The 14,406-nt window shown below is 41.2% G+C and overlaps 1 protein-coding gene across 1 annotated transcript in view; it reads left to right on the forward strand.

Moving 5' to 3' along the window:
* The window catches only part of LOC126176362 (uncharacterized), a 1,325,137-nt gene that overhangs the window by 193,186 nt on the left and 1,117,545 nt on the right, over positions 1–14,406 (forward strand). The window contains exon 2 of the mRNA XM_049923517.1: positions 1,974–2,088. Within this exon, the coding sequence (XP_049779474.1) occupies positions 1,974–2,088 (115 nt within the window). The remainder of the gene's footprint in view (positions 1–1,973; positions 2,089–14,406) is intronic.

Consider the following 14,406-nt stretch of genomic DNA (forward strand, 5'->3'; position numbering starts at 1 on the left):
TGTTTGCTGTTGCCTACGGAAGCATGATTGTACCTAGGCGTGCACTTCCGTGTCAAACCGAAGGCCACGAACATCTTTCTTCAGGGTTAGAAAAAATATGGAAATCGCTTGATTAGAGATCGACACTGTATGAAGGATATGCAAGAGGTTCCCAACGGAACATCTGCAGTGTACTCGAAACAACGTGGGAACATGTGGGACCGCCCACAATTTCCTTCGGATGAAGAGGTGCACGCCTGGATAGACTCATGGTTCCATAGGCTGCTGCAGATATTTTGTCACGAAGGCACTGACTATCTTGTCTCACAGTGTGGTAAATGTACTAACAGTTATGGTGGTTACTTTTGAAATAATAAACAGTTTACTTACTTCTTTCATATGACCCGTTTTTACTAAAATTTCCCTTATATTTTTAGGCTCTTGTAAGACTAAAGATCTTGTGTGAGTACAAGGCAGTATGTGGAAGTTATTCTACGTCTGCGAGAGCCAAGTGAATTACTTAGTTGCATACATCATACTGAAGATAAATATTATGTGATCTAACGTGTTGAAGACGTTAAGAAGTAACATCGTTAACCTGTATTTGAAAATATCTCTTCTGTCTGTTTAACTTTTCATTTCAGTGGGTAGCCTGTCAGTGAGTTTTATACGAGTAGTTGTACATTTCAACCATTTCTGTGCCAAAGTTTGATTCATTAAAAACAAAGCCGATAATTTTTTTACTATTCTTGTATTTGCGAATATTTCTGTTATTCTCGAACTCATATGGGTTGCTAATAACAAATTTGATGAAAGAACAAATCTACAGCGACGTTGTTGTTAATGTTCCTAGCTGCTTAAGAAATACCTGCAAGAGATTCGTGTATGAACACACACATAATTCTAATTATATCTTTGTGCGGTTAATACTTTTTACCTAAGTTACGATTTACGCTAGAATACTGGGCTTTAAAACATCACTGAATGATATTTTAACTTATTGAGTTCTATGTCACGAAAGTTGACAGTTATTCGTATGGCAAAGATAGCCAAACATAAAAGTTTTAGCACGTCTTTTATATTATTTAGTTATTTAAGTTTTCGTCAATATGCACGCCTAAGAACATACGTTTTTGACCGTGTTTATTACTTCTTGTGTGAGTATTATGTCCGCAGCTCGTGGTCGTGCGGTAGCATTCTCGCTTCCCACTCCCGGGTTCCCGGGTTCGATTCCCGGCGGGGTCAGGGATTTTCTCTGCCTCGTGATGACTGGGTGTTGTGTGCTGTCCTTCGGTTAGTTTGGTTTAAGTAGTTCTAAGTGCTAGGGTACTGATGACCCTAGAGGTTAAGTCCCGTAGTGCTCAGAGCCATTTTTTGTTTGAGTATTATATTAATAGGGATGGGCCACTTTTGACATTACGGGCCTGGATGAGTTGCCTTCTTCAAAGTTAGAAGACAGCCAATTTGTGCAAAATCAGACAGTAACTTTCACAAAAATATCATTTAATAGTTTATGTGTTCATTTTTCTTTGATTGGCATCACAACAATGATTTTATATCGTGAAAATAGAACTAACTGGCCTCCTGATTCAGATACAATGGTAGCTGCTTAACATAAAGCAAGAAAAATAGTGGGCCAATGATCGAAACATGAGGGACTCCTAATTTCTCGCCGTACAAATGTTATGGCGTCCATCTTTGTACTACTCGAACTGTCTAGGATAACTTTGTGCACTCTGTTTCTCAAATAAGAACTAACCAAGCAGGTGGTGAACTATTTACTCCATTAAAAACTTTACTTTTCTGAAAATTATGATTGGGTCACAGAATATCCCAGCTAGTTTTATTTTATTGTTTAAAGATTTTATTATGTGCTCAGAAAATATTTAAATGCCTCACGTAGTGGAATGGCCCTTTTGATATCCAAACTGTGACTGGCTAAGTATCCCATTGCTCTATAAGTTACAATTAATTGGGTGATAACCCTGTTGCAGATGGTGGGCCCGGCGGAGTCGCCCCCTGGCGGCGCGGACGCAGAGGCGTCTGGCACGGCGCTCAGCAAGCTGCGCCAGACGCTCTCCTCCAGCATCATGTCCGCCCAGGACAGGGGTGAGTACCTGCGCTTTCACGCGGATACAGTGTGCCAGTGGACACCTCACTGTGCTCATTTCGTCTCAGGCCTCGGTGACTCGTCGGCGCGTAGACAAGACACAGTTCTGACTGGAGAGAGGTGGCGCGGAAGTAGATACACATGATTTATGAGAACCTTTAAAATAGCCGCAATCATAAGGATTAAACAACTGCTACTGTACTACATCTTAATGGATGTGGCACATCGTGTAGTTATATGCTGTAGTTCTGAGAGGGTGTGTCACCGTATCAACCACGTTTACATTTTCCATCGGGAATGTTTCGCAGTCGTGAAATACGAATGAAAATTGCGTATACAACATACATTCCTTGCCACTCCCCTCTGTCCCCGCCTATCTTCTCATCCCCGCTCTCTCTCCATAAATTTCCTTTTCACCCCATGTACACTATGTGATCAGAAGTATCCAGACACCTGGCTGAAAATGACTTACAAGTTCGTGGCGCCCTGCATCGGTAATGCTAGAATTCAATATGGTGTTGGCCCACCCTTAGCCTTGATGACAGCTTCCACTCTCGCAGGCATACGTTCAACGGAAGGTTTCTTGGGGAAATGCAGCCCATTCTTCAAGGAGTGCTGCACGGAGAAGAGGTATCGATGTCGGTCAGTGTGGCATGGAACGAAGCCGGCGTTCCAAAACATCCCAAAGGTGTTCTATAGGATTCAGGCCAGGATTCTGTGCAGGCCAGTCCTTTACAGGGATGTTATTGTCGTGTAACCACTCCGCCAAAGGCCATGCATTGTGAACAGGTCCTCGATCGTGTTGAAAGATTCAACCGTCATCCCCGAATTGCACTTCAACAGCAGGAAGCAAGAAGGTGCTTAAAACATCAATGTAGGCCTGTGCTGTGATAGTGCCACGCAAAACAACATGGGGTGCAAGCCCCTTGCATGAATCACACGACCACACAAGAACACCACCGCCTCCGAATTTTGGTCCAAGGCGCTGCAGTCGTGGACTGTAGGCTGGTCCCGGCGGAGGTTCGAGTCCTCCCTCGGGCATGGGTGTGTGTGTTTGTCCTTAGGATAGTTTAGGTTAAGTAGTGTGTAAGCTTAGGGACTGATGACCTTAGCAGTTAAGTCCCATAAGATTTCACAGACATTGAACATTTTTTTGCCTCTGAATTTTACTGTTGGAACTACACACTCTGGCAGGGGACGTTCACCGGGCATTCGCCATACCCACACCCAGCCATCGGATCGCCACATTGTGTACCGTGATTCGTCGCTTCACACAACGTTTATCCACTGTTCAATCGTTCAATGTTTACTCTCCTTGCACCAGGCGAGGCGTCGTTTGGCATTTACCTGGCTAGATGTGAGGCTTATGAGCAGCCACTCGACCATGAAATTGAAGTTTTCTCACCTCCCGCCTGACTCTCACAGTACTTTCAGTGGATTCTAATGCTGTTTGGAATTCCTCTGTGATGGTCTGGATAGATGTCTGCCTATTACACATTACGACCCTCTTCAACTGTCCGCGATCCTCTGTCTGTCAACAGACGATGTCGGCCTGTATGCTTTTGTGTTGTACATGCCCCTTCACGTTTCAACGTCACTATCACATCGGAAACAGTGGACCTGGGGATTTTTAGGAGTGTGGAAATCTCGCCAACATACGTATGACACAAGTGACACCCAATCACCTGACCACGTTCGAAGTCCGTGAGTTCCGGGGAGGGCCCCATTGTGCTCTCTCAACGACTATTGTGGTCGCTGATATGGAGTACCTGGTAGCGCAATGCACCTAATACGAAAAACGTATGTTTTTGGGGGTGTCTGGGTACTTTTTATCCCCCCTCCTCCCCCCTCTCTATGTCCATCTCAGTCAAAATATTTACTAGTTTTATATATATATATATATATATATATATATATATATATATATATATATATATATATTCCCGGTGGGGTCAGGGATTTTCTCTGCCTCGTGATGACTGGATGTTGTGTGCTGTCCTTAGGTTATTTAGGTTTAAGTAGTTCTAAGTTCTAGGGGACTGATGACCATAGATGTTAAGTCCCATAGTGCTCAGAGCCATTTGAACCTTAAATCTAACAGTGACAGTATTGAGATGTAGTAGATTATCAATTAATATATAACCTTTTGTTTATCCTGTATGCACCCCTACGTATACAATCCATGCCGAAGAAAAGAAAATCGTATCATCAATTTTATGTATGTGTTCCTTTTAAATGTTAGACTTAAAAATAACTCGATGGCCTCCCAGCCTGATAAAATTACGAAATAAATACGGCGTTCAACGGAAACTTATGGCCATACTCTCAGGAATATAGAGAGAGTACCAACTTTACATGAAACTTTTTACACACATGTTGAAAATAACCTTCCTGGTTACGTTTCATTAGGATATCCAGTAAGATAGTTCGTCACCAGTCTTTCTGTTCCCGTTGAACGATGATAATTTTTACATGCGACTTACTTCATTTCTCTGCTAGCATCAAGCAAGTTGCGTGAACTGTTTAGTGTACATCACGGACTTTGTTTCCGATACAGCTCGGAGGAAATGTACCGGAGTACGGAGTTGGCAGACGCTCAACGTTTGTATGGTGAAAGATTCCCAGGAGGACGTTGATCCGACAGGTCTTAACTGGCATGTGACGCCTAAGCCAACTACTCTCGTTTGGGGAGACCTATAAAGACGAGGCTACTTCAAGTGGGACTTCTTCGTGTAGTTGACGACAGCCTTAGTGTCAACGTAAGTCAGTCACCTGAAACAAGTAATATTGACCACATGACCGCCTGGACGACGTGACATGAGAAGCTTCTGTATCAGTATCTTGTGTAGAAAGTCAGTTCTAACATAGAAACAAGCATCCATATAAAACACTTTCTTGCTGTACGTTTGAGGAATGTTTCAAGAACGAATGGCCATACCTTTTTCTTAGAGCCTGTGTAATTTTTCACTGATTGAGAGTCTTTCAATTGGACACAGCTTCGGCGACTTACGTGTAACGAATCCATCACAGACGTCCAACCGGGCGAAGGGAACATGTAGTTTAATGATGAATCAGGACCGTATGTTGCTAGTGACTCCTCACATCGTTGAGAGCTTAGCACTAGATTCAAGAAAGATTGCGAATTTCCGTGGTCCGATAAGGATGCGATCCCTTAGCATTTCGGATTCCAGGCACGCGCTTCACCACACGATCAACAAGCCGACTTGTGTTGTGCGATTCTGTGCTAAAAATGATCAAATAGTTATGTTTATTCTGTCGTTGGACGTAACAGGTATTATTGAAAATGCCCTCAGCAAATTTCTTTGAATTTCTTTCTCATACATGCTTTTTTGTAGTTCCTATATGTGTTTCACAGTATAATTTTGAGGATAATATAGTTAAAAACACGGAACTATATGCCCTTGTTGGCAAAACGAGCTCTCTTGTCTTGCCACTTCGGAGTTGAATGTCGACACTAGTTCTCCATGAATTTCCGTCCTCGTCATCATCGCTAGGAGGAGCCAAGCATCATTGATGCAGTACTGATTTGTTAATTTGCCCTGTGCTTGTATGTTTTAATTTCAATATAGCCTGTTCGCAAATGTGGCAAAAATTGTCAGCACTGTTGCCATTACGCAGTAGCACACATTGGATACTTATTCCGCAGGAGTCGGTGAACGATCTCCACAGATCACTTTTATAGTCACCGCCAGTGGCTGCCATTAGACCCTACATATCACTACTAAATACCAAGTTCTTTTCAGTTTCGAAAAATGGAAAGAATAGCATATGGCGGTTAAAGATCGCAGTCACATTTACCGTCTTATAATAATTCCACTGTTGTAGCCTTGGCGCAAACAGTTCATCTTTATCTATCGGCATCTCCAGATCTCTCACTAGGCATTAAATTCACACTGCGTTATTTTGTGTATCTGCGCACTGTTATCGTTACACAAGAAATCACGATTTTTCGAAGAATTGGTTTTTGAAAGTGATAGCGCAGCTCTAGTTTCACTACCGCCCTTGTGACTATCATGATCAGGTGGGACAGAAGCAGGAAGTCCGTCTCCGTGAGGCATTGGTCGCATGCCCGACAGTATGGTAGGCTATGTCGAGAAAGACTTTTTCCTCTTCGGAATACCACGTTTTAATGAAAATCTCGTACAAAAGTACCAATCATTCATATGTTTTGATGGTTCTCCCCATATCATGGGTATAGCAAACGTGGCAAAAGTTGTCAGCACTGTTTACGCATTTGCGAGACATATTGAATCACAGAAATTACAACGATCACCCCGCACTAACTACACTTCAGTAAAACATTATTTCGTACGCGAACAGAACGCGGCTCGCAACACACTGAAATTAAGCTTAAATGAAGCATTCTCAGCTTCCCCCTTTCTCTTCCCCTTCCCCTTGATCGTACGAGCCCCGGCTAAAGACAGCAACAAATTACACACGTTATTGTTTCTTGAAATCTACCGTCAGTCGGATTTTTATGCCTATATGGGAAGGGATTGACAGTGAATGCTAATAAAATATAATCGTAATTACATGCACCCCCTTTAACTTGGAAATGAGAGCTGATTCGAGTTTTTCACTGTCGTTTACGTTGCCAGCGTGTTCGATATAGTTAACAAACATTCATTTCATCCCACTCACATTTCCGCTGTTCGCAGATTTCTAACCGCTGTATATAGAGGGCAGCTATAATTAAACTTTCGTTACTTCAGCCAGTGTGGGCTGAAAAACGAGTACACTATGGGTATCCAACATTATAGGAATGATGTTCAGATTGTGCGCTACATGATTTTCTTAGGAAGTAGTGTTCGTGTCATGACTTACAGTTAGGTGACGGTACTGGTACGGCGACGTCAGGGTAAGACCCAAGCATCAATCTGACAGAGAGTCAACATGGTTCTGGACAAGGTGAGCAGGGCCTTACTCGTAAAGCTGTTTCATGAAGACAACAGTGCTGCTACTCTTCGCGAGTACAGATGCACAAGAGAAATAGAAAAAAGGTCCTCTTTCCGCACCGGGGCTGAGGTACACGGTTCGGGACTTGAAATTAACTGGGGATTTTGGAATTTCCCCTGGCAGAGGCCAAAGGCTAATTACAACGCAAAGGTCACTGTTGCCACGGCTCATAATACTGCACGCAATGTTCAATCACTGTACGAGCTGTGTCACGACAGCTGAATATTCCATTGCTCACAGTTAGAAAAGTGCTGCGAACAATTGTGGACGGTATCTGTATAAAATTCACATTACCTATCAACTTTCATGGTCGTCACATTGAGCAACGTTTGAACCTGGAGCTTGAACATGGTACATAATTGTCAAGTGCTACCCTGTCGTGTGGACATCCTTTCAGTTGTTTATTTGTTATTTCTCTTCAGCATGACGTTGCAACTGTTTCTCTGAAGTTTCATTGCCCTATTTTCACTTGTTTATCGTGGTGGCCCTCTCAAAGTTGAGAGAGTTTAATTATAAGCACCATGTACATATCGCACTTGAAGAGGAAAGACGTTACTCACTGGGTTTATAATACTTCTACACTTTGGCGAAACAAATTAGAACTGTCACAGAATTTATTTATTGTTATTTTAAACAAAATAAATTGTATTATCATGAAGGAAAAAAAAGGGTCAGTGTACACACTTACGAACTTCAATGGCCTGTGTTCAATTCTTGTAGGAGAATGGGGGTTTTTGCTACGTTACCTTCTCACAAACTTCAATATAATGTTTTTAGTGACAGTGAAGAACAACACAAATCAGAAGTGTGAAGGAATAACTGTTACAATCACTCCTTTTTCCTCTCTGCCTTCCTTGGAAAGATCTTACATTGCCTCGGTTGATATTAATCATAGGAGCACCAGCCATACGGAATGTAATCCATTTCCTTGCACGTACGTATTTTCAGCCCAGTGTGCGATGGAAAGTAAACTTAGGTTGAGTTCATGACGAGATATCTTTTGGTGGCTACTTTCCGCAGTATCATACCGTCGTGTGAAGTAGTGGAATTGCCAAAATACAACTTTGAAAACAATTATACGCAGAGCACACCAAATACACACACATCGTAAAAATTGTAGACACGTAAATTCACCATTTTTTTCATTGCTCACAATAAATTTTACAGTAATTTAAACGACAATATTTGATTTTCGCGATATCCTTCATTCTCTGACCATAAACGAAAGAATATGGCAAGAAGTTCGATGAGAACGTAACACACGAACGTTGGAGTGATCTGGACACATTTTGGTCAACTTGCCAGTCGGCAAGGTATCTTATCCTCAAGCCAATCCTGAGTCAACAGACTTCTGAATGATTTGAAAACTATCGAGAACGCAGGGTATCTTTTGATTGATTTGATGGGACAAGTCACGAATTCCTCTCCTGTGCCACCCTCTAAATGTCATAGTACCACTTGTAACCTACGCCCTCAATTATTTGCTGAATGTATTCGAATATCTGTCTTTCTCTACAGATGTTACCCTCTGCAGCTAACTCTAGTACTTGGATGTTATTCCATGACGTCTTAACAGATGTCTTACCATCATCTGTTTCCCTCTTGTCAGTGTTTTCCATACACTCCTTTCCTCTCCGATTCCTTGCAGAACGTCCACATAATTTTCAATGTTCGCCCGTAGCACCACATCTAAAATGTTTCAATTCCATTCTGTTCCGATTTTTTCAAGGTCCATGTTTCGTTGCCACACAATTCTGTTTTCCAAATGCACATTCTCCGAAATTTCTTCCTCAAATTAAGACCTACGTTTGATATTAGTAGACTTCTCTCGATCAGGAATGCTTTTATTCCCGGTGCTAGTGTGCTTTTGATGTCCTCTTTGCTCTTTCCATTATGAGCTATTTTGTTGGCTATGTAGCAGAATTCCTTAACTTCATCTTCGTCGTGATCATCAATCCTAGTGATAAATTTCTCCCCGATCTCATTTCTGATACTCCTCATTACTTTCGTCTTCCTTTTATTTACTTTCAGCCCATATTGGGTACTCAGTAGACTGTTCATTTCATCCAACAAATCCTGTAATTCTTCTTCACTTTCACTGAGGATTGCAATGTCATCAGCAAATCTTATCACTGATATCATTTCACTTTGAATTTTGATTCCACTCGTGATCTTTTCTATTTCCATCATTTCTCCTTCGATATATAGATTGAACAGTAGGGACGAAAGACTATATCCCTGTCTTACACCCTTTTTTATCCGAGTACTTTATTCTTGGTCTTCCTGTCTTATTGTTCCCTCCTGACTCTTTTACATGTTGTATACTACCCGTCTATCCCTATAGCTTACTTCTATTTTTCACAGAATTTCGAACGGCTTGCACATTTACTATTGTCGAACGCTTCTTCCAGATCGAGAGATCCTATGATAATGTTTTGATTTTTCTTCAGTCACGCTTCCAATATCAACTGCAACGCCGGATGGGGTAAAATACCGTCCACTCAGTGTGACTGCGGAGAAAATCAGACCATCAGCAACATTGTTGAAGAGCGTTCCAGAAGAGCCTATAATGGGAGCCCCGACGACTTCCTGCTCGTAACTCCAGAGTCGATAAATTATATCAATAGACCTGATGTTTGTTTGTAATACTTCAACTTTGTTATACTAGCGATGTTTGTTTGCAATTATTAACATTTGTTATATTAGTGAGTTTTCTGTTTCTTTCTTATGTGTGTTTATTCCCATACAATAAATAAATAACGTCATAATTGCCCCTCAGGTTCCTGTACCTTTCGTAAAGCCAAACCGATCGTCATCTAACACATCCTCAATTTTTTTTCGATTCATATGTATATTATTCTAGTCAGTAACTTGGATGCATGACTTGTCAAGCTGCTTCTGCGGTAATTCTCGCCCTTGTCAGCACTTGCAGTCTTCGGAATTGTGTGGATGATATTTTTCCGAAAGTCAGGAGGTATATAGCCGACCCGACTCATATATTCTACATACCAATGTGAGTAGTCTTTTTGTTGGCACTTCCATCAAAGATTTCGGAAACTCGGAAGGAATGTCATCTATCCCTTCTGCCTTATCTGATCTTAAGTATTCCGAAGCTCTTTGAAGTTCTGATTCAAATACTGGCTTCATTATCTCTTCTAAATCGACTATGGTTTCTTCTTCCACCACATCATAAAAATAATTTCCGCTTCATAGTGATTTTCAGTGTACTCTTTCTACCTATCCGCCCTCTCCCCTTGCACTTAACAGTGTAATTACCATTGCACTCTTAATGTTACCACACATGCTTTTAATTTCAACCAAGGTTGCTTTTACTCCCCTATACACTGAGTCAGCTCATCCCACAATCAGTTCTTCTCAATTTCTTAATATTTTCATGTATCAGTTTCGTCTTAGCTTCCCTGTACTTCATATTTATTTGATTTCTAAGCGAACCGTAATCCTAAATTACTCTGAACGTTTTTGTACTTCCGTCTTTGATTGTTCAATTGAAGTATTTCTTCTGTTACCCATTGTTCTATCGCTTTGTACCTCTGTTTTTCTTTCCAACTTCTGTGATCGCCCTTTTCAGAAACGCCCATTCCGCTCCAACTGAAATGCCTATTGAGCAGTTTCATTAGCATTAGAGAACTTCAAGCGTATCTATTCATCCGTTGGTACTTCCATATCCCATTTCTTTGCCTATTGATTCTTCCTGACTAGTCTCTTATGCTTCAGCTTACTGTTCATAATTACTAAATTGTAATCTGACTCTGTATTTGCTCCTGAATACCCCTTAAAATCTATTACCTGATTTATCAATCTCTGCCTGAAAATGATATAATCTAATTGAAATCCTCAAGTATCTCCCGGCCTTTTCCAAGTACACTATCTCCTCTTGTGATTCTTGAACTAAGTATTCGCTGTTACTAGCTGATATTTATTGCGGAAATCAGTTAGTCTTTCTCATTCCTTGTCCCTATCCCATATCCACCTGTAACTTATTCTTCTACTCCTTCCCCTACAACCGGATTCCAATCATCCATGACATTTAGAGTTTTATCCCCCTTTATGCACTGAATTACCTGTTCAATATCCTCATAAAATTTGTCTCTCTTTTCGTCTTCAGCTTGTGACGTCGGCATCTATATCTGAACTATCGTTGTCGCTGTTGGTTTGCTGTCGATTCTGGTGAGACTAACCCTATCACTGAACTGTTCACAATAACATATTCCCTGCACCACTTTCCTGTTGATAACGGATCTTGTGACGTTATACCTTCTTCTGCTACTGTTGATATTATCCTATAGTCACTTGACCAGAAATCTTTGTCTTCTTTCAATTTCAGTTCACTGATACCCTATACCAAGATTGAGTCTCAGCACTTCCCTTCTCAGATTTCCTAACTTCCCTACAAGGTTCATTCTCCTAACATTTAACTTCTCGATTCGGAGAACGTTATGCTTTCGTTGGTTATTCAGTCTCTTTCTCGTGATCTCCTCCCCCCTTAGCTGTCGCCTCCTGGAGATCGGAATGATTTTTCCATTAGAGAAACTATTCTGTTTGAATTACAGGCCACATGTCACGTGGATGCATATAATGTGTCAATAATTCATTAGTTTCCATTGCTTCCTACATTCTCATGCCGTTGATAGTTGCTGACTCTTCCGCTTTTGTGGGCTGTTTCCCTTTTCAAAGGCAAGAGAGCACTCTGAACTTCTGTCTGCTCCTCCGTCCTCTTTGACAAGCCGTTGACAGAATGAGAGGTACTTCTTTTGCCGGAAGTCTTCGGCCACTAAAGCTAATGATTTTTATTCAAAATTTGAGCGGTGGCGGGATTCTAACCGGGCACTGATGGCATTTTGATTACTTATCAAAGACGCTACCCCTCGATCATGGTTTCATTTCAACTGGAGCCGCACGCGGTAGCCGCGTTGTGAGAGGTGTCTTGCCGCAGTTCGCGCGGCTCCTTCCGTCGGAAGTTCGAGTCCTCCCTCGCGCATGGGTGTGTGTGTTATCCTTAGCGTAAGTTAGTTTAACTTAGAGTAACTAGTATGTAAGCCTAGGGACCTATGACCTTAGGAGTTTGATCCCACAGGACTTACCACAAATTTTCCAAAAATCAACTGAAATAAAAAGTCTTAAATTTCTCGTGAACTGTTGAGTTACGGGCTTAATACGCACAAATGAAGTTTTTTTATTTCAGAGTGTTCCAAAAATTCCACCCGATCCGAAACCCAACCTGCATGACGACGTAAAACCTTTTGCAGGAGTTGCATCCGATTAGCATCCGCCTAGTACGCCGTAATGCGAAATCAGTGGTTCACTTGGTCTGACCTTCGCTAGTATGGTTAAAATTTGTGACCTCTTGATTGAACGAGTCATCCTTACGATTGTAGTGTCAATCTATACGCAGTCGTATTCAGCACGTCGTCCGAAGAAGGAACTTGTCTCGCCAGACAAGTAGCAGTAGCTGACGCTCGCTTTGACTAACGCTACATAAATACAATTATTTAAAGTACCCTCCCATGAATAACGCATGCCTTCATTTCAGTGCAGGAACATTGTCGTCTCGTATTCATGCTTGCAAATGACGTGCAAATAGGGAAGGCAGGTGCTGACATACATGAACATCAGCCGAGCTCTCCTGTCGATAGCTTGCGAGGAAGGAAATCTTGTTCTACATCATTCTATTTACCTGCAAGAAATTGATTATTGATTTAAAAGGGAAACACAGGTTTGGTGTCAGAATTTTTTATTCTTTTCATTTTCTTGTAATGTTAACTTCTTTAAATATTGACGTTTATCCCTATAAATCAAATTTCGTTAATTCTCATTTCACATCGACTGAACCTAGTGATGATACGAGGTCGGTTCGAGACAAAGCCGAAATGCAAGGGTAGACATGAACTTGTAAAATCTCCCTGCCGTACATGCTGGACACTTGCTTGTCGTCTCGTCCTACCCAGTTTGTTGGCAGTTATATTCAGATTCAGATAAAAGCAATAAAATGTTCATAAGTGAACGAAAAATTTGGCTAATAAGAAATTTCATGATTTATGGTATATTTATGGGCCTGATACAATGTCTAATATCTTAGGCTGATACTACGAATTCATATTAAGTGAGATATATATGAAATCATTAATATTAAAGACGAATGGAAGTTTAACTTCGTTCCGAGCGATTCATCTACCAATAAACATTTCAGAAATTCTGTAACACATTTACCCTATACAGTTTAATTTCTATAGTTTTATAGTTGTGAAAACCCTTACCAACTGATGACATCTGTGGTAGATTGTGGTTAAGAGTGAAGCCCATTATATCGCCAGCGATGCAGACCATGACTGCATCTGGCTTCCACGTGCCGGTGACTTTCACAGATTTCAGGTATTTTTCAACCACAACACTGATAATGCATTTATCATTCTGGTAGTAAACTGATGGATGTTAACATCACTTATTTTTCTGCTGTAAAAGAATATTTCAGCACCGAACTGAATATTTAGTTTTCCTTTTTCTTTTTGCGGTATCGGCGTCACCAACAAGAATATTGAAGTGCAACCTCAATAAACGGCGAAAATCTCATACAGCTCTGAGAGACTACGTCTGCTGAGGTACTGTTTAGCTTCGGTCGTTATTGAAGACTTTTTGATTCGCTTAAAGCAACCTTATTTGTCTCCCCCGAAAAATGCTACGTATCTTTAAGCTTATTTTGAACAACACAGGCTCATTAATAGCTAGATGCTTTCTTTTAATGGTGCATCAAGTTTAGTTAGTTAACAAACTACTCAAATTTGTTTCCATTTCCTTGTATCTGCTATAAAGGAGATTAGCGTTTAACGACCCTCGACATCGTGATCGTTAGAGATGGAGAACAAGCTCGGATTAGGGAAGGATGGGGAAGGAAATCGGCAGGGCCCTTTCAAAGGAACCACGCCGTAATTAACCTGAAGCGCCTTAGGCAAATAATGGGAAACCTAAATCTGGATGGCCGGATGCGGGTTTGAACCGTCGTCCTTCCGAGTGCGAGTCCAGTGTGCGCCACCTCGCTCAGTCTGTCATCTATGTTTGACTGTTCTACGTACCTACTTTGTACAACCTCATTAATTATCCTTCTTACCCCCTCCCCATTGCCTTTCTTCACATGTGTGGACTGAGGTATGGATGCGGAGGTATATATCACTAGGGGTAAGATAGATACTGCCTACGGAAAAATTAAAAAAATCTTTGGAGAAAAGAGAACCACTTGTATGAATATCAGAAGCTCAGATGGAAAACCAGTTCTAACCTAAGAAGGGAAAAGCAGAAAAGTGGAAGGAGTATGTAGAGGGTCTGTA

Source organism: Schistocerca cancellata, chromosome 3, assembly GCF_023864275.1.
Source record: "Schistocerca cancellata isolate TAMUIC-IGC-003103 chromosome 3, iqSchCanc2.1, whole genome shotgun sequence".
Taxonomy (NCBI): Eukaryota; Metazoa; Arthropoda; class Insecta; order Orthoptera; family Acrididae; genus Schistocerca; species Schistocerca cancellata.